The following is a 19,061-nucleotide window of genomic DNA, read 5'->3' on the forward strand; positions in this document are numbered from 1 at the left end:
AGTGTGAGTATCTTTCCCTTATGCGAAATAGTGATCTTTTTTTGCACGAGAATCAATTGTTGTATGCATACGATGACACCATGGCATACCAAGCAATACCAGGGTTGCACTCGTATGTCGAACGGACTGGTTCGTACCATACGAACCGTACGGTATATATCCGTACTGTTTCATATGAGATTTTAAGCATGTTTTGGCCACGTATCCTGCGGGACAAGGCGAGCTATCCAGGGAGTTTCTACGTGAAACGGGCTGGAAAAAAAGGCGCAAATTGGGCATGATTGATCATTTGCGACACACATACGTGACACGTCACACACTCTTGCAAGTCTCGACTCTCTCCTCAGCCCTCCCTCTTGTCTCCAAGACTCCAAGGCTGTATTAAGCTCCCATCCCCTCCAAGCTCCCTCTTTCTCTCTCCTCTTCCCCTCTTCTCTTGAGTCTTCCTCTCATCCTCTCCCTTTTCAAAGTTCGTTCTTCTTCCAACTTTTCAAGTTTTCCCGATCCCCTCCCTCTTCAAGGCTCAAGCATCATCTCACTCTCTCCTCTTCCCTCCATGCCCTCCCTCTTCAAGCATCATCACCAATCAGAGTGACAAGTCTCAACTCTCTCCTCTTCATCGGGCCTCTGGCCTCGCCTCTGCACCATGACACGCGAGACGCATGAGGCCTTCAACTTGCACGCCATCCATGTGGAGAGGGACACAAAGAAATCCAACTCCCATAATTGGATATGCAAGTATTGCAGAAAGAGCTACATAAGTGATGCAACTCGGCTTCTCCAATATCTTTCCAAGACGGGGGGTTAAGTCGCTCTGTGCAAGTCGATCCCTCAACACATTGCGGACGAGATTCTCACCAAGATGGGAGGGGGATCCACTAGAGGAGGAGGTTGCGGATCGACGGCGGCGGCATCTACACCTATGCCTACTCATGAGGAAGCCTCAAATGTAGGCCTATCTTCGACCGATGCGGGTGAGGCCTCCACCATTGGTGGTGCCGACTCCACATCCGCTTCGGGCTCCGGCATTGGCAAAAGGCAAAGGTTAGAGGCTCATGCGGTACCGGAGAGGCAATCCTCTCTCTCTCAAGCTCCCGGTCATACACGTGGATCAATTGCCTTTCTTAGAGAAAGGCAACGACAAGCCGATGTTGAGATTGCACGCACGGTGATCGAGTGCAATCTTGCATTCAATATCCTAAAGCATGAGCAATGGAAGACCGATGGTGAGAACCATGTCAATGTTGGCCCATGTGAAGGATGGTGCGGTGTCTCATACAATGATATGAGGATGAAGAAGATTGATGAAGAGAAGGAGAGGATTGATGAACACTCTTGGTGATGGGCGGCGATGAATGATGATATAGATGATGAATGAATATGATGAATAGATGATATAGTGGGTGGGTAAAATGAGCCTGATGATAGATGGATGATTTGGGTGGAACCTAGATGATGATGATGATGGATGATGACGTCGTCGGTCGTCGTCGTCGTCATGCTCCTGTGTCTGTGGGCGGCATCGACGCACAGCAAGGAGGGAGGAGGCAGAGAGCGGGAGGCAGGCAGGCAGGAGGGAGAGAGAGGGTGGGGAGGAGAGAGGCAGGCAGGCAGGCAGGCAGGCAGGCAGGGGGGTTCATAAGAAAACGGGTGTAGTTGACGTGCTTGTTTCATGCGGGCGCATGGGCTGTTTGCTTGAGGCCGAGTTTCTTTTGATCATGTGGACTCCATGTGCAAGTCATTGTTTGGACTTGCTCATGGAGGACATCGGGAAGCTAAAATGGGTGAAGAGGGTGATACACAAGGCTACATCTGTTGTCACCTTCTTCACGGTGAATGTGAAGGTGCTTGCGATGTATTGCGAGCATAGCAAACTTGAGTTGAAGAAGCCTTTTTCAACTCGGTTTGCTTATATGTGGTTATTGTTGGAGCAGCTTTATAAGGTGTGGTCTGCCCTACGCCAAATAGTGGTGTCCACTCTATGGAATGAGTGGGATGAGCATGAGACAGAGGAGGCGAAAGCCATGTAGCGGCTATGCCTTGATGAGCAGTTTGCGGCATTGGTGGAGGCACGGACTTGCAAGATGATCACAGATTCTCATGTACATACATCATAGAGATAGCAGAGAGGAGATGGGCATGGATGCATAGGCCCATCCATGGTTTTGCAGCATTGGTGCATTCGGTCTACAAGTCGTCGGCGATCATGGATGACAGAGAGCTCTGATCAGATTAGCTTGCATATTTGACTCGTATGGTCTCCATAGATGACCACAACACAGTCCTAGAGGAGCTTGGATGCTATGCAGATCAGAGAGGATATGTGGCATTTTCTTCTCCCACTTGTTGGAGAAGGGAGTCACTTGTAAAGCCTCTATTTTGGTGGCAAAATTTTGGATATGCGCTGGAGACTCTTCAACCCTTGGCCATGAGAGTCCTTGCGTAGGATTGCTCTTCGGGTGCATGTGAGAGAAACTAGAGTGCCTATTCTCTCATTCACACGATGATTCGCAATCGTCTTAGCACACGACAGTTAGAGCGGCTAGTCTATTGCTGCACTAACTTGCGCATGATGAAGGCCATGATGAGTATGGGTAGTCGAAAGCAGGTAAACACCTAACCATAAAATAATAAGTTAAGTTTAATTTTTAAATTTGTTGGTTTCAACTTGTTACTTTATAGTATTATACTCAACAATTTAGTATTTATAATCTATTATCTTATATGCATTATGTAGATGAATGTTGATACATTGAAGTTGACGGGCGACACTCTTGCGAGTGTACATCAGGAGGTCGATGAGGAGCAGATCTTTGCAAAGCTCTATAGAGAGCTCATAGCAGCAGACACCCGTGACACTCGTAGTCAGTGTGCTCGTGGGTGAGGAGTTCGAGTTGCCAGCAGGGGCATGGTCATTCGACGCTCTTCGAGATCGACAATGGGCGGTTCAGGTGGTTTGTAGACATATATGGGGCGGGGCTCTAGTAGCTCTCGTCCAGTTCCTGATGATGACATTCCCCCCTTGCCTACAGTTAGACCTTCATTGCCTAGGGAGCCATCATTTGATGATGATAGTAACCTTATCAGTGAGGATGAGTATGAGAGTGCCTCATCATTCGATAACGAGGAGTCATCTTCAAACTCTCTTGATGAGCACTCAGATGATGATGATGATGATGCTGATGATAGTGATGCCTCATGAGTCATTCTAGCCTCTAGGCCTCAGCTCTCTCGAGTCTCATCTTTTTGTATCTACTTAGTACTATCACTGATGATTGTATCCAGTTTCACTCATTGATGATTGTATGATGTATCCAGTACACTGTATCGTTGCCGGTATGTTTGTTGCTTACATGTGATTGCGAGGGATTTTTACCTCATGTATTTAGCATATTTTGTAATGGCACTGCTAGTTTCACTTTAAAAATGTGTTCTATTATTTATACGTTAAAAAAAAATAAAGTTAATTTTTTTCGTACTAATATCGTACCGTACCTTATAAAATCTTAAGGTACCATTTAGTACCGTATTTTATCGTACCGTACGGTATCGTACTTTTCGTACCTGACAACTATGAGCAATACATCAGAGTTTCACAAACCTCAAGTGGAGCAATAAAGAACTCTTCGCTGTCCACATATCTCTGTGTATGCAACCAAAGCTTTCCAATGAGCAATGTGACAGGCTTTGCATGGCCTTAATATGCCATTCCAACTTCCCCCATGGGTCCCATCTCATCCTCTCTGATACCTAGATGGGTTGCCATGTCAACAGAGATGAAGTTGGCTTGGCTCATGCACCATAATCAAAGAAAATCAATGTATGTTGATTCCTAATTTTGCCCCATGCTCTGCACAACTCAATAGCATTATCATTGGGCTGATCACTAACAACATCAGACACCAATCCCACTGATGTTTTGGGCTTCTTTCCTTTAGAATTTCCCTGATTTTCTGATTTTCCAGCTTGCTGCCTATTGGGACAATCCCTTGCAATGTGACCCTCCTTTTTACAAAAAAAACATTTATTTGCAGCCATCAATTCCCTACGTTGTGCCAATGTTTTCGAGCCCTTTCTTTGCTGTTTTGGCCGCTTTTCAGGCTGATTTTCAGATCTGCCCCTTTTCTCATCCTTAAACAACTTTTTATTCGGCTTTTTTTCACTCTCTAGGAAGCCCAACATGTTTTTCCACTTGCCCATGAAGGGGTACGGGGCGATAAGAAGTAATAGGCAGCAATGCATCCGGAAACTTCTTATTATATTGCTCCAAATTCTTACATTCCTTAGTATCCAACTTATTCCAAGTTGTCATGATGTCTACCTCAAAGGTACTTGTCAACCAATTCGATGCAAACATTTGCTTGAATTGTACCCATGTTGATGGTGCTCTACCTTGCATCAAAAGAGTGGACCACCACTGTAATGCATTCCCTTTCAAGAAAGTGACTGCCTTTCGAATCTTGGAGGACTCAGTGAAGTTCTCCTCTAAATAGGTTGTATCAAATTGTTGAATGAAAGTCAAAGCTTTCAGCCTATCTTGTGCACCACCAAAGGACTCAAACTTCACTGTTTTTCCACTCTCATCATAGTCTTTTGCTGCTCCTTTGGGTGTCAAGTTGTCATACACTGGCTGTTGCAAAAAGGGCACATTTGCTGAATTTACATCAAAACCACCAAACGAAGCATTTGCATGACCAGCACTCATTCCTTGAGCCCCATAAGCATTCGGGGGTGTAGATGCAATGCTAAACATGCTACTTTGTGCCATAGGCATCAAGCCAATGTTATCATACATAGGGTTTTACATATTTCCAGCCATACCCAAATAGATTGGGCCTTGCATACCATGCATTGGTTGTTGCATACCACAGGGATTTGTGCCATACATTCTTATATGTGGTCCCTGTCCAACCATAGTATGACAAATGGTGCTTCGTGCACCTTGCTGCCCTGAAGGTACAGAAGACATCTTCTTCTTGCCTTTGCTGTCCTTCTTTGGAGCATTCAAAATTGGGTAAATTGAGGATCCTTTGCCAATTCAGCAAAGAGATTTGCTGTTGTTCTCATTCGATTCTTGAATTGGTCATCAAATTCCTCTTCACTTTGCTAGTTATTGGTCTCCTTATACCCTGAAGGCCGTGCATCTTGCCCACTAACAACATTTTCAGCTTGCTGTCCATGGTCTGATCCTTGTCCAAGGTTAGACATTGCATTTCCTTCATTCCCATGTGAATGTTCATACTGAGAGGCATCAACATTGCTTGAGTTCATCTCACTATCTGAAGACATATTACTGTAATTTCTCAGCTAAGAGTAAAAACAGCACTATCACAAAGCTTTGGTTTGCAATCAGGTACCTCGGGCCAACCAGATCAAGGTATTGAGTGATATCCCGGCAATGGAACCATGAAACCAGCCTTCCTTTCGTAGATGGGTGGTAATTCCTTGATTACAACCTAGTTATGGCAGCAACATTTATTACAAAACAAAGAAATGCAAATTAACTTATAATCTTGGACAATGGACACCCTGTTGGCCCCAAAAATGGCGTCCCTTTGGGTGTTTCTTTAACTCAATTGATGAAGAAGTTGATGCATAAGGGGATTTTCCCAATCTCTTTTAGTATTCCAACTCCCCTTGATGTCCAAAATGACCAGTAAGTCTTCAATTTGATTTGGCCCTTGATTCAAGTAGTCAATTGGTCTTCATTTGCTTTGATGGAGATCGAAAATGCCCCAAATTCATTGATTTGCTAGTCCCTCTACTTGAATTTGATTGAAAACAACTTCAGCCATGTTGAATCCAAGTCTTGGAGCTTCCAATTTTTGGCACGCTTCTTGAAGCTATTGCTAAACCCTAATTTCTGCTGCAAATTAGGATCTACAACAAAGAAATCTGAAATTTCTCAATCTCTAGTGATCTTAATGCTGTAATCTTAAGAGCAAGGTTGTAGAAAGGCTAGGAGACGAGAGAGAATGCTGAGGAGAGAGAAAATTTAAACTTTCTTTGCGAAGAACTGAAGAAATTAGTCATTTACTACTGCTGTCTTGTCTCAACAGCTTGTAGATGCTGTTGCTTGTTGCAGATTGGTCTTCTCTTGCCCCTGGTTGCCTCAAAAGTTATTGTAATGGCTGCAGATCAAGCCAGCAATATCTCCTTCCTTTCTCTTGCAGGTTGAATGCACTCATATGTCTCTCGCCAGCCTCTAAAGACGTTTTCTAGTCTTGCATGGACATTTTTGACAAGTGGTAGCTTTCCAAATGGTTTTTTGATCATTATCCATATACAACTCACAAGTGTAACATTTACTTAATCATATTATTAAAAAATTAATCCACATGTTAAGTGAGGTTTCAAAAATACATGTCCTCATGATAAATTTCACCTAGTATGAATCAACCAAAGTAATTTTCCTAGAACAGAACGATAGGTATGAGCATCGAGAGGCTGACCTGAGGTATCCTTGTGCAGATGGATAGTGGGGTCTAGAGAATAGTCCACAAAAATCAAGAGATCAGCTCGAGAGGTGAGATTTCCTATCTTGTCATTAAGAGTGTGCATCTAAATACGACTACCGAAAACTTTGAAGTGAGAAATAATAGGTTTAGAGCTAAAGAATGGCTCGTACGGAGTCTTTTTAGAGATCACTGTAGTTGGGCATCGGTTGAGGATGTACACTGAAGTGTTAACAACCTCGACCCAAAAGCACTCAGGGAGCTATGTTGTGAACAACATAGAGCATGCCATGTTTAGGATAGTCTGGTTTTGATGCTCTACAACTCCATTTTGTGTAGGGGAGTTGGTAGAGGTGAGTTGGTATGCAATGCCCTACTCTTGTAAAAACTTAGAAAACTCGTGGGAGGTAAACTCACCACCAAAATCATCCTTATAGTTCCCACACGATGACCAATTTGGTTATGGGCTAGCAATATCCAAGCGCTGAAATAAGTATAGGCATTAGACTTATGCTTGAGGAAGTACATCCACATGTATCTGGAGAAATCATCCACTATAAAATAGAGGTGTAGTGCTCCATTTAAGGCGGCAATGGATGTGAAACCACAAAGATCTACATGAATGAGGCTAAGGGGTTTCGCAACACAAGTGATAGATTGTTGAGGAAAGGGTGTACGATGCTGCTTACCTTGTTGACATGCTTTACAGACCTCTCAAGATAGTTTTAGGTGTGGAAGGCCCTTAACCATCCCCTGACGTGACAGCTCATAGAGAGAGTCGTAGCGAAGAGTTTGCAGGCTTTCGTGTAGTGGCCAAAGCTTGGAAGTGATGGAACTCTGAATCATTGGGAGTTGGCTCAGTAAGAAAGTGGGTCATGTGGTAAAGGCCATTAGGCTATGCCTTGCCGCAAGCAATCAGTAAATCAATCTAAGAGTCTAGGACCTCAACTATGGTTGTCGTGAAGAAAATTGCTTGCCCCAATTGGCAAAGTTATTGAATGGACAAGAAGTTTACCCCAAGTTGGGGGACATGATGGACATCATCCTTTGAAGCAAGATCTGGACCCAGGTCAGCGGGAAAATTGATGAGACCTTGGGCTTGAATTGTGATCGAGGAGTTATTTCCTACGTGGACACTCTCTGCTGTAGGGGCTCGAGAAATGAAAATGTCCACTCTAGGAGTCATGTGATGGGTAGCTTCACTGTCCACAAGCCAAAGAGGTATTAATGTGCTTGGCTGTGATGAGTGGGCCTTTGCAGGCACCTCATTAGGATTCAACTCGCAGATGTGAATAAGACTTGCATCCGATATCTCTAAGGAGATGAGATGGGTCTCTATAGACCAATCACACAAACCCTTTGGAGTTGAGTAGTTTGTTGATTGTGATGACAGATTGGTAGCAGTGTGGGTCTGGCCTCTCCATTGCCCTTGCTAAGGGTTGCCACCACCTTGCTTCCCTTGTTGGAGGCTATGCAATTGGGGTGCGGGGTTTTGATTCTTGGATTTGGACTATGTGCCTCTTGCCTTAGAGCGACACTTGTCATCGTAATGGCTAGCCTTTTGACAATGTTGACAATACTTATTCTTTTTGGGTACATTATGCCATCCCAATTTAAGTGTTGATTGACTGTTTTCTTGGGATTCACTAGCCCTATTGTGATTTTGATTTTGATTTGAGTTTTGTGTACCCTTGCGCTATTGCCCTCTCTGAGAAGATGCAACTAGAGCCACCTCTATCAAGGGCGGTTAGGAAATTGATTGAACAACCGTGCATAACACAACAATTGACACTCAAACTCATAAAATGTGGGCATTTGAGGATGTGAAATTACCCGTTGTACAAAATGGAAATATTTTCTTGGCAGCTTGTTAAGGAATATGGTAACTTGATTGTCAGAGGACTTAGGAGCCCCAGTGGTTGAGAACTCGGCAAGGAGACGCCGATACTCAACAAACTTAACTTTCAAGTCATCCTTGTTTGTGATTTTTGAAAATTTGGAGCTCATGATCCAAATTGATGTGATGCGAGCCGCATAGTGGTCAGTCAAGCTCAGATGCTAAGTCGAATCGTTGAAACTGAGAGTGAAACTCAGGCAACGAGCCTTGCATAAGCTCGACAATAGTGGAGGCGTTACAAGCCTTCCATGAGTGGACGACCTTGTATGGAACAAGGGTGGGATTAGGTTGGGGTTCCAACTCTTGCATTAAATCCCATAGGTTTTGAGAGCCTAACACTCTTTGTCATAAAATTTGACTAACAAGTGTAGTTTGACGCGTTGAAACGAGTCTTGTCATTAAATGCATGCTTGGTGGATGAGGTACTAGAACCATGAGGTGTCCCTTAAGATGGATAGATGGGATAAGATGGAGGTGGTGGTGGTGGATAAGGAGAAGGAGGGGGTAAAGATAGATAGGCCAAAATAAGCTTCTGATGTCCAATGAGTGTCAATTGCTATGGAGGTACCGAAATGGACATAGGTCGATATGATACCACTGGTGTAGGTGGAGGCACTGGGACATGATAGCCTTGTCCAAATGTCGGATGGGGCACGATAGAATGATTAGATGATCCACTAGGTAATGCCATAGAGGCAAACTGTGATACCAAACGATCCACACTTGAAGAATGCTTTGGAGGGGGAAAACTCAAAAGTGTGTATGTGGGAGGATTAACTCCCATCAAAGGGACACCACCCACACAAGAGAAAGGAGTCCTAAAGGATGGGCCTAATGGAGGAACCCTTGGTGTGGTGTGCTATGGAAACATAGGTGCACTTAATGGAGGCTGAAAGGAATGTGTAGCGGAAGAGGGGGGAGGGATGGTTTGGAGCCCAAATTGATTTGTGATAGATGTTATGGGGAACATCATAAGTTCCTTTTGTCCATTAAATGCACTAGATGAAGATGCACCTACTCCATATTGACCATGAGAAATAAAATCATTTGAAGAAAAAGGAAGGGTAGAAATACTTACAAGTTCTTCTTTTAGCTTCTTACCTAGTTTTGAGTTCATGAAGAAATACCTATCTTTCTTATTACTCACAAACCAAAGCTTGCTTTGAAGATTCCCTTCTTGGTGAGCATCTCTCGATTCAACAGAAAATACAGAATCAATTGGCATAGAGTCTTAAATAATAGGGTTTGTACTTGACATTGGAGAAAAGAAGTAATGTGAAAGTGATGTATAATCCGAGCCAGGTTTCACTTGCGGATGGCCGGTCCGCAGTGGAGATTCCGAAGGTGTTGTAAGATCATTAGTTCTGTGTACCAAATCTAAAGGAGAAAACTTAGGTTTACCTTCAACCTCTTGCTGAGCCCTATGCATAAGGATGAGATCATACTCGGTGGTAGAAATTTGATATGGTATATGGACTCCGTGGTAGTCTGATGGTTCTCCACCCATGTTAGATCGGGCAATAGTAAGCTTGGAGGCCCACTCTTGATTGTTTCTATTCATGTTTAGTTGTGGAGACTGGAGCAGTGTTGTGAACGTGTTTGAAGTCATTAGACCCTTCTGTTATTCTTGCTTTCACGAATGAGCTTTTCGATCAAAGGCCAAGGTTTCTTAGAGAGTACCTAGCTCTGATACCATGTAAAGAAATGCTTTAAATGCAAAAAAGCGTGAAACCAATCGTACGACAAAGCACAGATTGATGAACTCAGAATATAGTTAGGGTTAGGATTAGGGTAACTTAGAGATAATGAACATAATGAATAGTAAAGTGAATGAAATAATGAATATATAGTGTTTATGTAGTAAACGCACTAAGCAATGAATACTAAACCTCAAACTCTCGTATCTTTGGGATCTGTAGAGCGTGTTGTATCCTGAACGGATTTCGAATCGCAACAAAGGCAGCCTTCGAGTATCAAACACCAACAAATGCAGTTAAGGAAGGTTGGATCTGATGTAGATGGCAGTGCAGGAGAGAGAGAGAGAGACTAAAAACGCATGTACCTAAGGAGAGAGAAAAACTGTGTGATAGTGGTTAGGTGCAAACACAACACATAGAGGTGAGAGAATGTTGGGGCAACAACTAGAAATTGCACGAGCAACATTTAGAGGAGAGAGAACATCTTGATGATAGCTGCTAGCTGATGGTAACAACAATTAACTGCAGGCGACAACACCTAATTGTAGGTGACAACTCTTGGGACCTGGCAATAGCAGCAAACGTGTGAAGAAGGTTGAAACTAGGCGCTAGATGGTAGTAGGCGGTTGGTGGAAGCTCTAACCGCGATATCCTCTGCGAACGAGGTGTGGGCAGTAGAGTTATGGCTCCTGAAACTTGCAAAAACGAGATTAAGAGAGAGTGGTGGGCTGCATGTATATTTATAGAAAGTTTGGGGCACCTAAATTAGGGCTTTGCATGTGGGACACAATAACTCTCTAGGATCGCGTTTCTTTTTAGAATAAAAGGTTTTCTTCTTTAATTAAGCATGTTTTGGGGTTGTTTAAGTCAGTCTAAGGTTTTTTTAGCTCAATAGTCTCGTGTGTAGGTGGGATCCTAGGTAGGTGCTTCATTGGTATCACAACATCAACTTGCTATATGGCACGAGATTTGATGAGGTGCACAAAACCACTTTTGCTCATAGAGCTGTGATGGTTCGTGCTTGATAGGTATACTTTTATCTCGTTTAGGGTGGTACGGGACACTGCTAGCGAGAGGGGCATACACAGGGGGCCATGCATTGTAGGTGGTGGGTATAACAAGGTAAGTTTCTTGTCATTAAATTTAATGGTCCTTTTACATGTAATGCTAATTGTTACATTTAACATGTAATGTTGGTGATGATATTTAATGCTATTATTAATGTTAATTAACATTACCTTTGACATTAATATTTAGTAATGTATTGAAGAGAGAGATGTAATAGTCGTGTAGAGAGAGAGAGAGAGAGAGAGAGAGAGTAGCCATGTGAGGGAAGATTATAGAGAGAGAGTGTGTGTGTGTTCATGGGCTGTAGAGGGGTCTACCCGTCAGGTAGGGCAGCTACTATGAAGCTGTGCCTTCATGCCTAGCTAGGCGCTGGGGTAGCTGATGTGATGCCTCCATGGGGGGCCTAAATGCGTTTGTTGCACATGGGCACTAGCATGCAGATTGAACCGACATTCAAATGGGTTGCTTGGTGTGAATATACTTGCGTGGCGAGAAAGGTAGGTAGCCAAGTGGCTGTACTTGTCATGTTTGTTTGTGACACGTGTAATGCCATGTGGATAAGGGGTGAGTTGAGATTGAATCCCTCTTACAAATAATATTTTTACTCTTTGTTTCAAGTTTTTGTTTAAACCTTTGGCTTTATTCATAAGCAGGCCCCTCAAGCTACCCAGCTAACCCAACATTATATGTGGCTGTATACTGCTATTACAACAGTCTCTAATCTCTCAACTCTCATCTCTCGAACATCTTCTACCCATGTTTTCTTTTTTGAAATAATCTTCAATACCCCTCGCTCTCTTTGATCCGATTCTCTGCACCATTCTCTTCTATTGACATCATGGCCCCTCACATTGCATATCCTTTGGATGCGCTTGTGGTGAGTGAAGCTAAACACATGGAAGATGCCCAATCAGCTTCTCTTGAACCCAAACATACAAACAAGCATTGTCCCGAAGGATCTTCTTTCATGAAATTTGTGGAGACTTGTTCCTTGTGGCGGTTATGCAAGCTCAAGTTAAAGGCATGCAACGGTGATTCGCCGAGCTGTGCACTCCCCACTTTCCATTTGTGCTCGTTGCCATGAGGATGTTGCCTCTCTAACTCTAGCTTGATCCCTCTAAGGGGGTGAGGAAGGAATGCAATGAGATGCTGCACCAACTATTGTATGTAGAGCCTCACTGAAGTGCTGGGTGAGCTTATGTAGTGGAATGTCAAGATTAGCTAGTACGTAGTCTATCGTTTGGCACCGTGTCGATTGGGGTAACATGTGAATGCACCTGACAGAGGATATCTGGCTAGCCCATTAAGTATGGCTAGTCCATGTGCTGTGCCCATCTCTAGCAGATGCCTCCTGTATTGAGTAAATTCCCTCGCATCATGTGAGGTCTGCCCCATCTCCAGCTCCTCCATATCTTGCTCTTGTAACATCTCCTTAGATGTATCAAAGAAAGACACCTGGTGGCAAGCTGTCGTGGCATTAAAGTCTTCAAGTACAATGACCTAGCCCTCCCTCAAGAACTCTCAGACGTCCTCATCCAAGGCTGTATATGGTGATTTCTCCTTGGGTGGGGTGTATCTGGACATCATAGGGGGAAAGTAACATATGGCCAGAGAGAGAGAGAGAGAGAGAGAGAGAGAGAGAGAGAGAGAGTTCAGATTTTCAAACTAAGTTTTTCTTTGTTTAGGAAGATCAAGTTGAAGAGAGTGATGATGATATGCCAGAACTTGAAGAGCAATTCAAGGGATTTCAAAAGAATTCTGCGGCAGGAGCACCTAGCATGGATATAAGTGATGTTGAAGAGGAATCTGAAGTTGAGTTAGACGAAGCTGGTGTTATTGCTCCTGAGGATGATCCCCCTCAACAGGTTATTATTTGCCTCAACTTTGATGTGTCACAACATTAAGTTTCTATGGACTTTAAAGTGGTGTCTGCTATATACTATCTGTATGCGTTTGAAGTTCATGTGGAAGAGTATGTTAGGACTTCACAGTGTTAAATGTGTTTTAGTGTAAATCTACACAGATTGTCTTTACAATAAAAATCTATATAGATTGTATCTATGTAATCCTATGTATATGTGCATCTTGTGTACGTACTGTATGATATTTGATTCATATGTTGGAAATGTCATGTAATGACATTAGATAATACATAAATATTAGATTTATGGTACAATACCATTTCTGAGATCAAATTTGTGAATACTATCAGGACTAATCAAAATACTGAGTTCATACTGACTAGTTAAAGCAGACATTCTTTCATTCTGGAAAGTGAGAGATTGTGCTCCACATGAGCCAGGAGGGATTTCAAGTTATTTCAGTTTGTCAAATCAGGAGGATAAGATTTCAATCCATCCAAAAATCTTTTTCCTTGTCTTTGGTTGAGAAACTTTTTCTTTACATAAGGGGGGAAGTGAACTATTTAGTACTGGAAATGGTTTAATGATCATGTGGATTGAGTGGATGTGGTCAGTAAACTTAATATTTAAGAAATTTGGGAAACCAGATGGGTGATGCATCAATAGAGGTGACAGACGAAATGCGGGAAAATGCCCAAGTTGCCAAAGGGAAAGCAATGGAGTCTATTGCAGAAGGTAATGTTGCGAATCCAGTAATTAAAGAAGTAAGAAATTTCTGAGACACTTCTCTAAAGTCATGTTTATGTGCAGGAAATCTTGAGATGGCAGTTGGTTTCTTAACTGAGGCAATCCTTTCTAATCCATCATCTGCCATACTGTATGCAAATAGGGGTATGATCTACTCCTGGATCTAATACTTCAAGATGCATTTCTGATATATTATACAATGGCATAATTCACTTAGTCTCCACCGAGATATATCGACAACTTACTATAGTTGCATTTGTCCTTTGATAGCGGGTGTCTTTGTGAAGATGAACAAACCAAATGCTGCCATACGAGATGCTGATGCAGCAATCCAGGTGAACTTTTTGTTGCTTGGCAAACCCTTTAGATGTCTTCTTATCTGCTGTGTTTTCGTAAACACATGAATATCTGTATATGGGAATACTCTAAAGATGATGCATGCAGTCATTTCATGTCCATACATTGGTGCTGATGACATGCTTCATTTATTTGTCTGCTCAGTCTAATTAGCAAGTACAGTACCACTGTGAGGAGCTGACAGCAGTCAGAAATGTTAGTAAAAGCATCAAAAGTACTTCTTCCTTAGTTGAGTGTCACCTTGAGGCCCAGAACTCCAAACACAGCAGTAACATGTTCAATCTGCAGGTTATTACATCTTAAAATTTCGAGGGTAGATAGGTTAGGAACTGAACTGCTTTAAGAAATGTGAAATATCAAACAAGCAGATTATTTCTGTGCGCTTTGGATTTTATGCCTATTGGATATCAGCAGTTTTGAATTTCAGGAACAGAATATCAGCAGATTTATCTTGTACTCATGTTTTGTTTAGAATCATAGCAGCCAGAAACGTTGAAACAAAATGTCAAAAATGTGTTTTGTAAGTTTCTTTCAAGAGGGGGTAAAATAAGAAATGTAGGTTTTTTTATATAGGGATTTTTAATAGTTTTGACTAGTTAAAGAGGTTCTAAACCTCTATGGAACTCTCTTTTAAACAAAGAATGGCTAATTGAGCTTGAGTGATAATAGAGTCAATTGAGAATAATACATCATACGTTACATATCCATGATCCATTATTGACTTGTCACTTATGTCAAAGTTAGTCTTTGGACAAGCTATACTATGGTTTAGAACTCAAACATTATGACTCATACATATCATACAAAGAAAATTGAAATTAACATGTAAATAGCCTACAATATGGACTGAGTCAAGTTGCAACATCATGATTTTCATTTCAAAACAAACTGACAAAATGTCAAAATCGAGAATGAATCGTAATATATCATAAATAACTCATAAATGAGGCTAAAGTCATATAATATTCAACTCTCAAGACAAGAATAGATACTAGATTGACAAAGTCCAATAACTAAACAAAATCACAAAAAAATCAGTCTCTTGTCCAAAATCTTAAGTCCTCACAAGTCATTACACATTATCATCATCATCTTTAACATGGTCCAATAGTTTTTGTCAAAAAAACCATGTTTTGGGTTTCAACTCACAAAAAAAAAACCCACGTTTTTTACTCTTAGAAATGTTTCGTACTCTAAGAAATGTTTTGTAAGTTTCAAATTCTAAGAAACACGTTTCTTAGCTGCTATGTTTAGAATAAATTGCTGTGAGATGGAGATTCATGGTTTTCTTTTGCTTTCTAAGTACAGGCTAGATTCCTTTGAGCAGATCTTGATTGTATCTCTAATTTATGTAAGCATGATACTGTTACATATATTCTTACAGAAATTGGCTTTCTTGTACCTATGATTTATATCTTGCAGATAAATCCGGACTCAGCAAAGGGGTATAAATGGAGGGGACAAGCTTATGCTATGCTAGGAAAATGGGAGGATGCTGCAAAAGATCTTCATCTTGCTTCAAGTCTCGATTATGATGAAGAGATTGCTTTGGTCCTCAAAAGGGTACAGTCCGGTGGACTGTCTTTGTTTATCTTCTGTGCTGCCACTTGCTGTATTGGGAAACTAGGCAAGACTATACTTGATAACTTGTGTCAATAGCTTGAGTGAATGGTAGATACTGGATGCGTGTAACATGCACATGGTTCATTGCGGTAGATTTAAAGGAAATTCACTAAAATGAAATTTTCTTTGCTGACTTGATCTCAGTTCCAGCTTTTGTATCAATGACTGCACATGACTATTGTAGGCAAACATTAGTTAAGTTAGGTTTTTTTTCCATTATCTATGATGGTGTTCAAGAATGTGTGATGCTTAGGTGTCTTTTGAGGGTTACTTGATTCAGTTGTAGGAAGATCTAAATAGAGGAGGATATCTTGAGAATCTTGACAGAGAGTTGCCAGGCTTAATTGAGAGACTTGATGGAGATTTAATTCTCTTTTCTGTGGGCCCTTCCCACCTTAATCTGGTGATCTTGTGTCTCTACTGTTTAGATCTCTTCCGTCTAGTTCTGTTTGTGGTTGATTATGTCTAATTGAAGACTTCATTAAATATAATACAACCCGTGTTACAGACGGGGTACATGAGGGGAGGTTAAAACTTGTGACATTTTATAGGTTGAGCCAAATGTGCACAAACTTGAAGAGCATCGTAAAAAATATGATCGTCTACGAAAAGAACAGGAGGCAAGGAGAGCAGCACATGAAAAAGGAAAGCGCCAGTCTGAAGCTAAGGTGATTTCATTCAGCCAGTTTTTTCCTTAACCAGAAATTTAGCACTGATAAGTATCTAGTGTGCAGCCTTTTCTCATGGTTATGGTCTGTATGTGGACATAAGGTAATTATGATTGACTTATAGGAATGAGAAAAACTTTTTAAGACTGTGCCAAGTCTTTGCATCTGAACTATTATTTGTAAGGAATAAAGGCTTGCTTTAAGATTTGATTCCAAGGTTGAGAAGTCTTGTTTGAGACTCTCCACTATACCGCACTTAAAATCACTCGAGCTTTTCTGAAAAATCCAGAAATGCTTGAATGTAATGCTTAACTTGCAAGGCTAGGTAGGTTCACCTAACAAAAAAGGGTTTTGTTATTTGAAAGCAGAAAGAAGAGAGGGGTGCTGGGCAAGGAGGGTCAGGTATGCCAGGTGGCTTTACAGGTGGTTTTCCTGGAACAATGCCAGGAGGAATAGACATAAGCAAGATTCTAAGTGTATGTTTCTTTGACTGTATTCGATCATATGTCTCAACTTGTCATGGATTAGATTGTCGCGTAGGAGTTGTGCTAATGCTTCATTGCCATCTCCAGGACCCTGAGATGCTGGCTGCTTTCCAAGATCCAGAAGTTATGGCTGCTCTACAAGATGGTATGCTGCTGTGTGTTTTTGCTTGCTTTGTGTGCTGTTTGGGAAAATATCAAACTGAACTGATACAGTCCTTGGGAATCATCAAGCATACTGGTTTGACTTCTATTGTGAATGTGTTGGTTTGGCTTCCCTGAATGCTTGAGGCAAAGAAGTTATTTAAATAACTTGCTGTCTTTCTGTCAAGCTAATTCTGTGGTTCATGTACATGCTGAATTTGCAGATTGTGGATGTTTAAGTTGCATTACAAATCTTATTGTCAAACCAAATAATTTGCCCCTCAGGGCTATGCTCAAGTGGTTGGCTTTAATCCATATAGCTCCTCAATCGTCTCAAGCTATTTTGATTGGTTTATATTGGAGACTGGACCGGTGAGCTTCATATGGAATGTAGAGCTACGATGGCATCACTCTGTCACCACTTTCCATTATGGACAGGCAGCTATGAGCAGATTAAAAAGCAGCGCCCCCGCCCCCCCCCCCCCCCCCCCCCCCAAGTTTCACCTCCAGCTTGTTTCATCTAAAGCCCTTGCTGCCTTCCCACCTGTCACACGTGTGTTTACTGCTGCCAGCCATGCCTCTGAAGAATAAGATAACATATCTGATATCATTCCAGGCAGTACTCATGCAGCATAAGCATTTCATCAAAACCTTTGGGTCTAGCGAGGCCTGGATGTGGATGTTTAAGTTGCATTACGAATCTCATTTTCGAACCAAATAATTTACCTCTCAAGGCTATGCTTGAGTGGCTGGCTTTAATCCATATAGCTCCTCAATCGTCTCATGCTATTTTGATTGGTTTATATTGGAGACTGGACTGGTGAGGTTCATTTGGAATGTAGAGCTATGATGGCATCACTCTGTCACCACTTACCATGATGGACAGGCAGCTATAAGCAGATTGAAAAGCAATGTTTTTTTCACCTGTTTTGCCTCCAACTTGTTTCACCTAAAGCCCTTGCTGCCTTCCCACCTGCAAAAGGTCTTGTTAAAAATTTATTTGCAGGATCTGTGGGAGAAACAGACCCAAAGAGCATGACTGTTGGAACAAAGGAAAACCAAGGTGCAAAATCTGCAACAAGTTTGGGCACATTGATGAAGATTGTTGGAACCAAAAGGCAAACCTTGAAGAATGTTGTCAAGGTATTTTGTAAAAACTGCCTACACTCTATTTGACACTCCATGAACTAGAGGCCTTGCAGGCATTTAGGGGGGAAAACGTATATCCTTGGTGTAGTTATCTAGAGGATAAGCTAGCACCAAGGGGGGTGTTAAAGACCATGCTGCAAACGCAAGTAAGGAAATGTATCCCATAAGCAAAGAAGGAGATGTGTGTCTAAGCTGAAAAGCTATAAAACAATGTACTTGCAACTATCAAAATCAGTCAAGTCTCTTCCATGCCATTGTGGTTCAATTCTTGTTCTTTTTCTTTTTCCCATAGCTCACTACTCTCTTCTTACTCAACCATGTTTTTTAACAAATACTATATATTAGCAAGTTGTTGGATGCTTGATTTATCTATGTCACATGAGGCCCGGATCTTCAGTTTGCTATCTCCCAGTTGGGTAGATTTACGCACAACCCTTTAGTACTTCATTGGCAAGTAGTGAAGCGTGTCTTTTAGTATCTTAAAGGCACCATGGATCTTTGCCTTTTCTAAAAGGCTGATTCTTTACTTTCTTTGCATGGATATTCTAACAATGATTGAATTGGATGTTCAAATTCTCGTGTCTCTCAAATTTAAGAAACAAACTACAGTTGCTACTTCTAGTTTTGAAGATGAGTACAGAGCATCATTCATAGCCACAGTGGAGTGTGTATGGCTGATACTCCAACATTTAGGGATTCTTCTTTGTCTTCTAGTGTTGCCTTTCCTCATCAACCTGATCCGATGCTTTCACTAACGCCTTGGGTTGCGTGCAAGGACTGATTAGTCCTCTTTGCACTTGGCATCCTTTTGGAGTTCAATGCATATATATTTTTATTCCGTTCTCTTCTTTCATTGTAGTCTTTCTCTTCCATTGTGCATTGTCACAGGGCCATCCCAAAGAGGTCAAGGGA

The 19,061-nt window shown here is 41.8% G+C and overlaps 1 protein-coding gene across 2 annotated transcripts in view; it reads left to right on the forward strand.

Annotated features, from left to right (window-relative positions):
• Nucleotides 1-19,061, forward strand: part of HIP1 (HSP70-interacting protein 1) — a 52,755-nt gene that overhangs the window by 12,083 nt on the left and 21,611 nt on the right. The window contains exons 3-10 of one of the 2 annotated variants that reach the window (XM_087700182.1): nt 12,803-12,982; nt 13,627-13,714; nt 13,790-13,870; nt 13,997-14,061; nt 15,506-15,646; nt 16,258-16,374; nt 16,740-16,850; nt 16,947-17,004. In XM_087700182.1, the coding sequence (XP_087556308.1) occupies nt 12,803-12,982; nt 13,627-13,714; nt 13,790-13,870; nt 13,997-14,061; nt 15,506-15,646; nt 16,258-16,374; nt 16,740-16,850; nt 16,947-17,004 (841 nt within the window). The remainder of the gene's footprint in view (nt 1-12,802; nt 12,983-13,626; nt 13,715-13,789; nt 13,871-13,996; nt 14,062-15,505; nt 15,647-16,257; nt 16,375-16,739; nt 16,851-16,946; nt 17,005-19,061) is intronic. The other variant, XM_087700190.1, reaches the window with a different exon arrangement.

This window comes from Lygodium microphyllum, chromosome 2 (assembly GCF_053477565.2).
Source record: "Lygodium microphyllum isolate KBCC chromosome 2, Lygodium_microphyllum_v1.1.10, whole genome shotgun sequence".
Taxonomy (NCBI): Eukaryota; Viridiplantae; Streptophyta; class Polypodiopsida; order Schizaeales; family Lygodiaceae; genus Lygodium; species Lygodium microphyllum.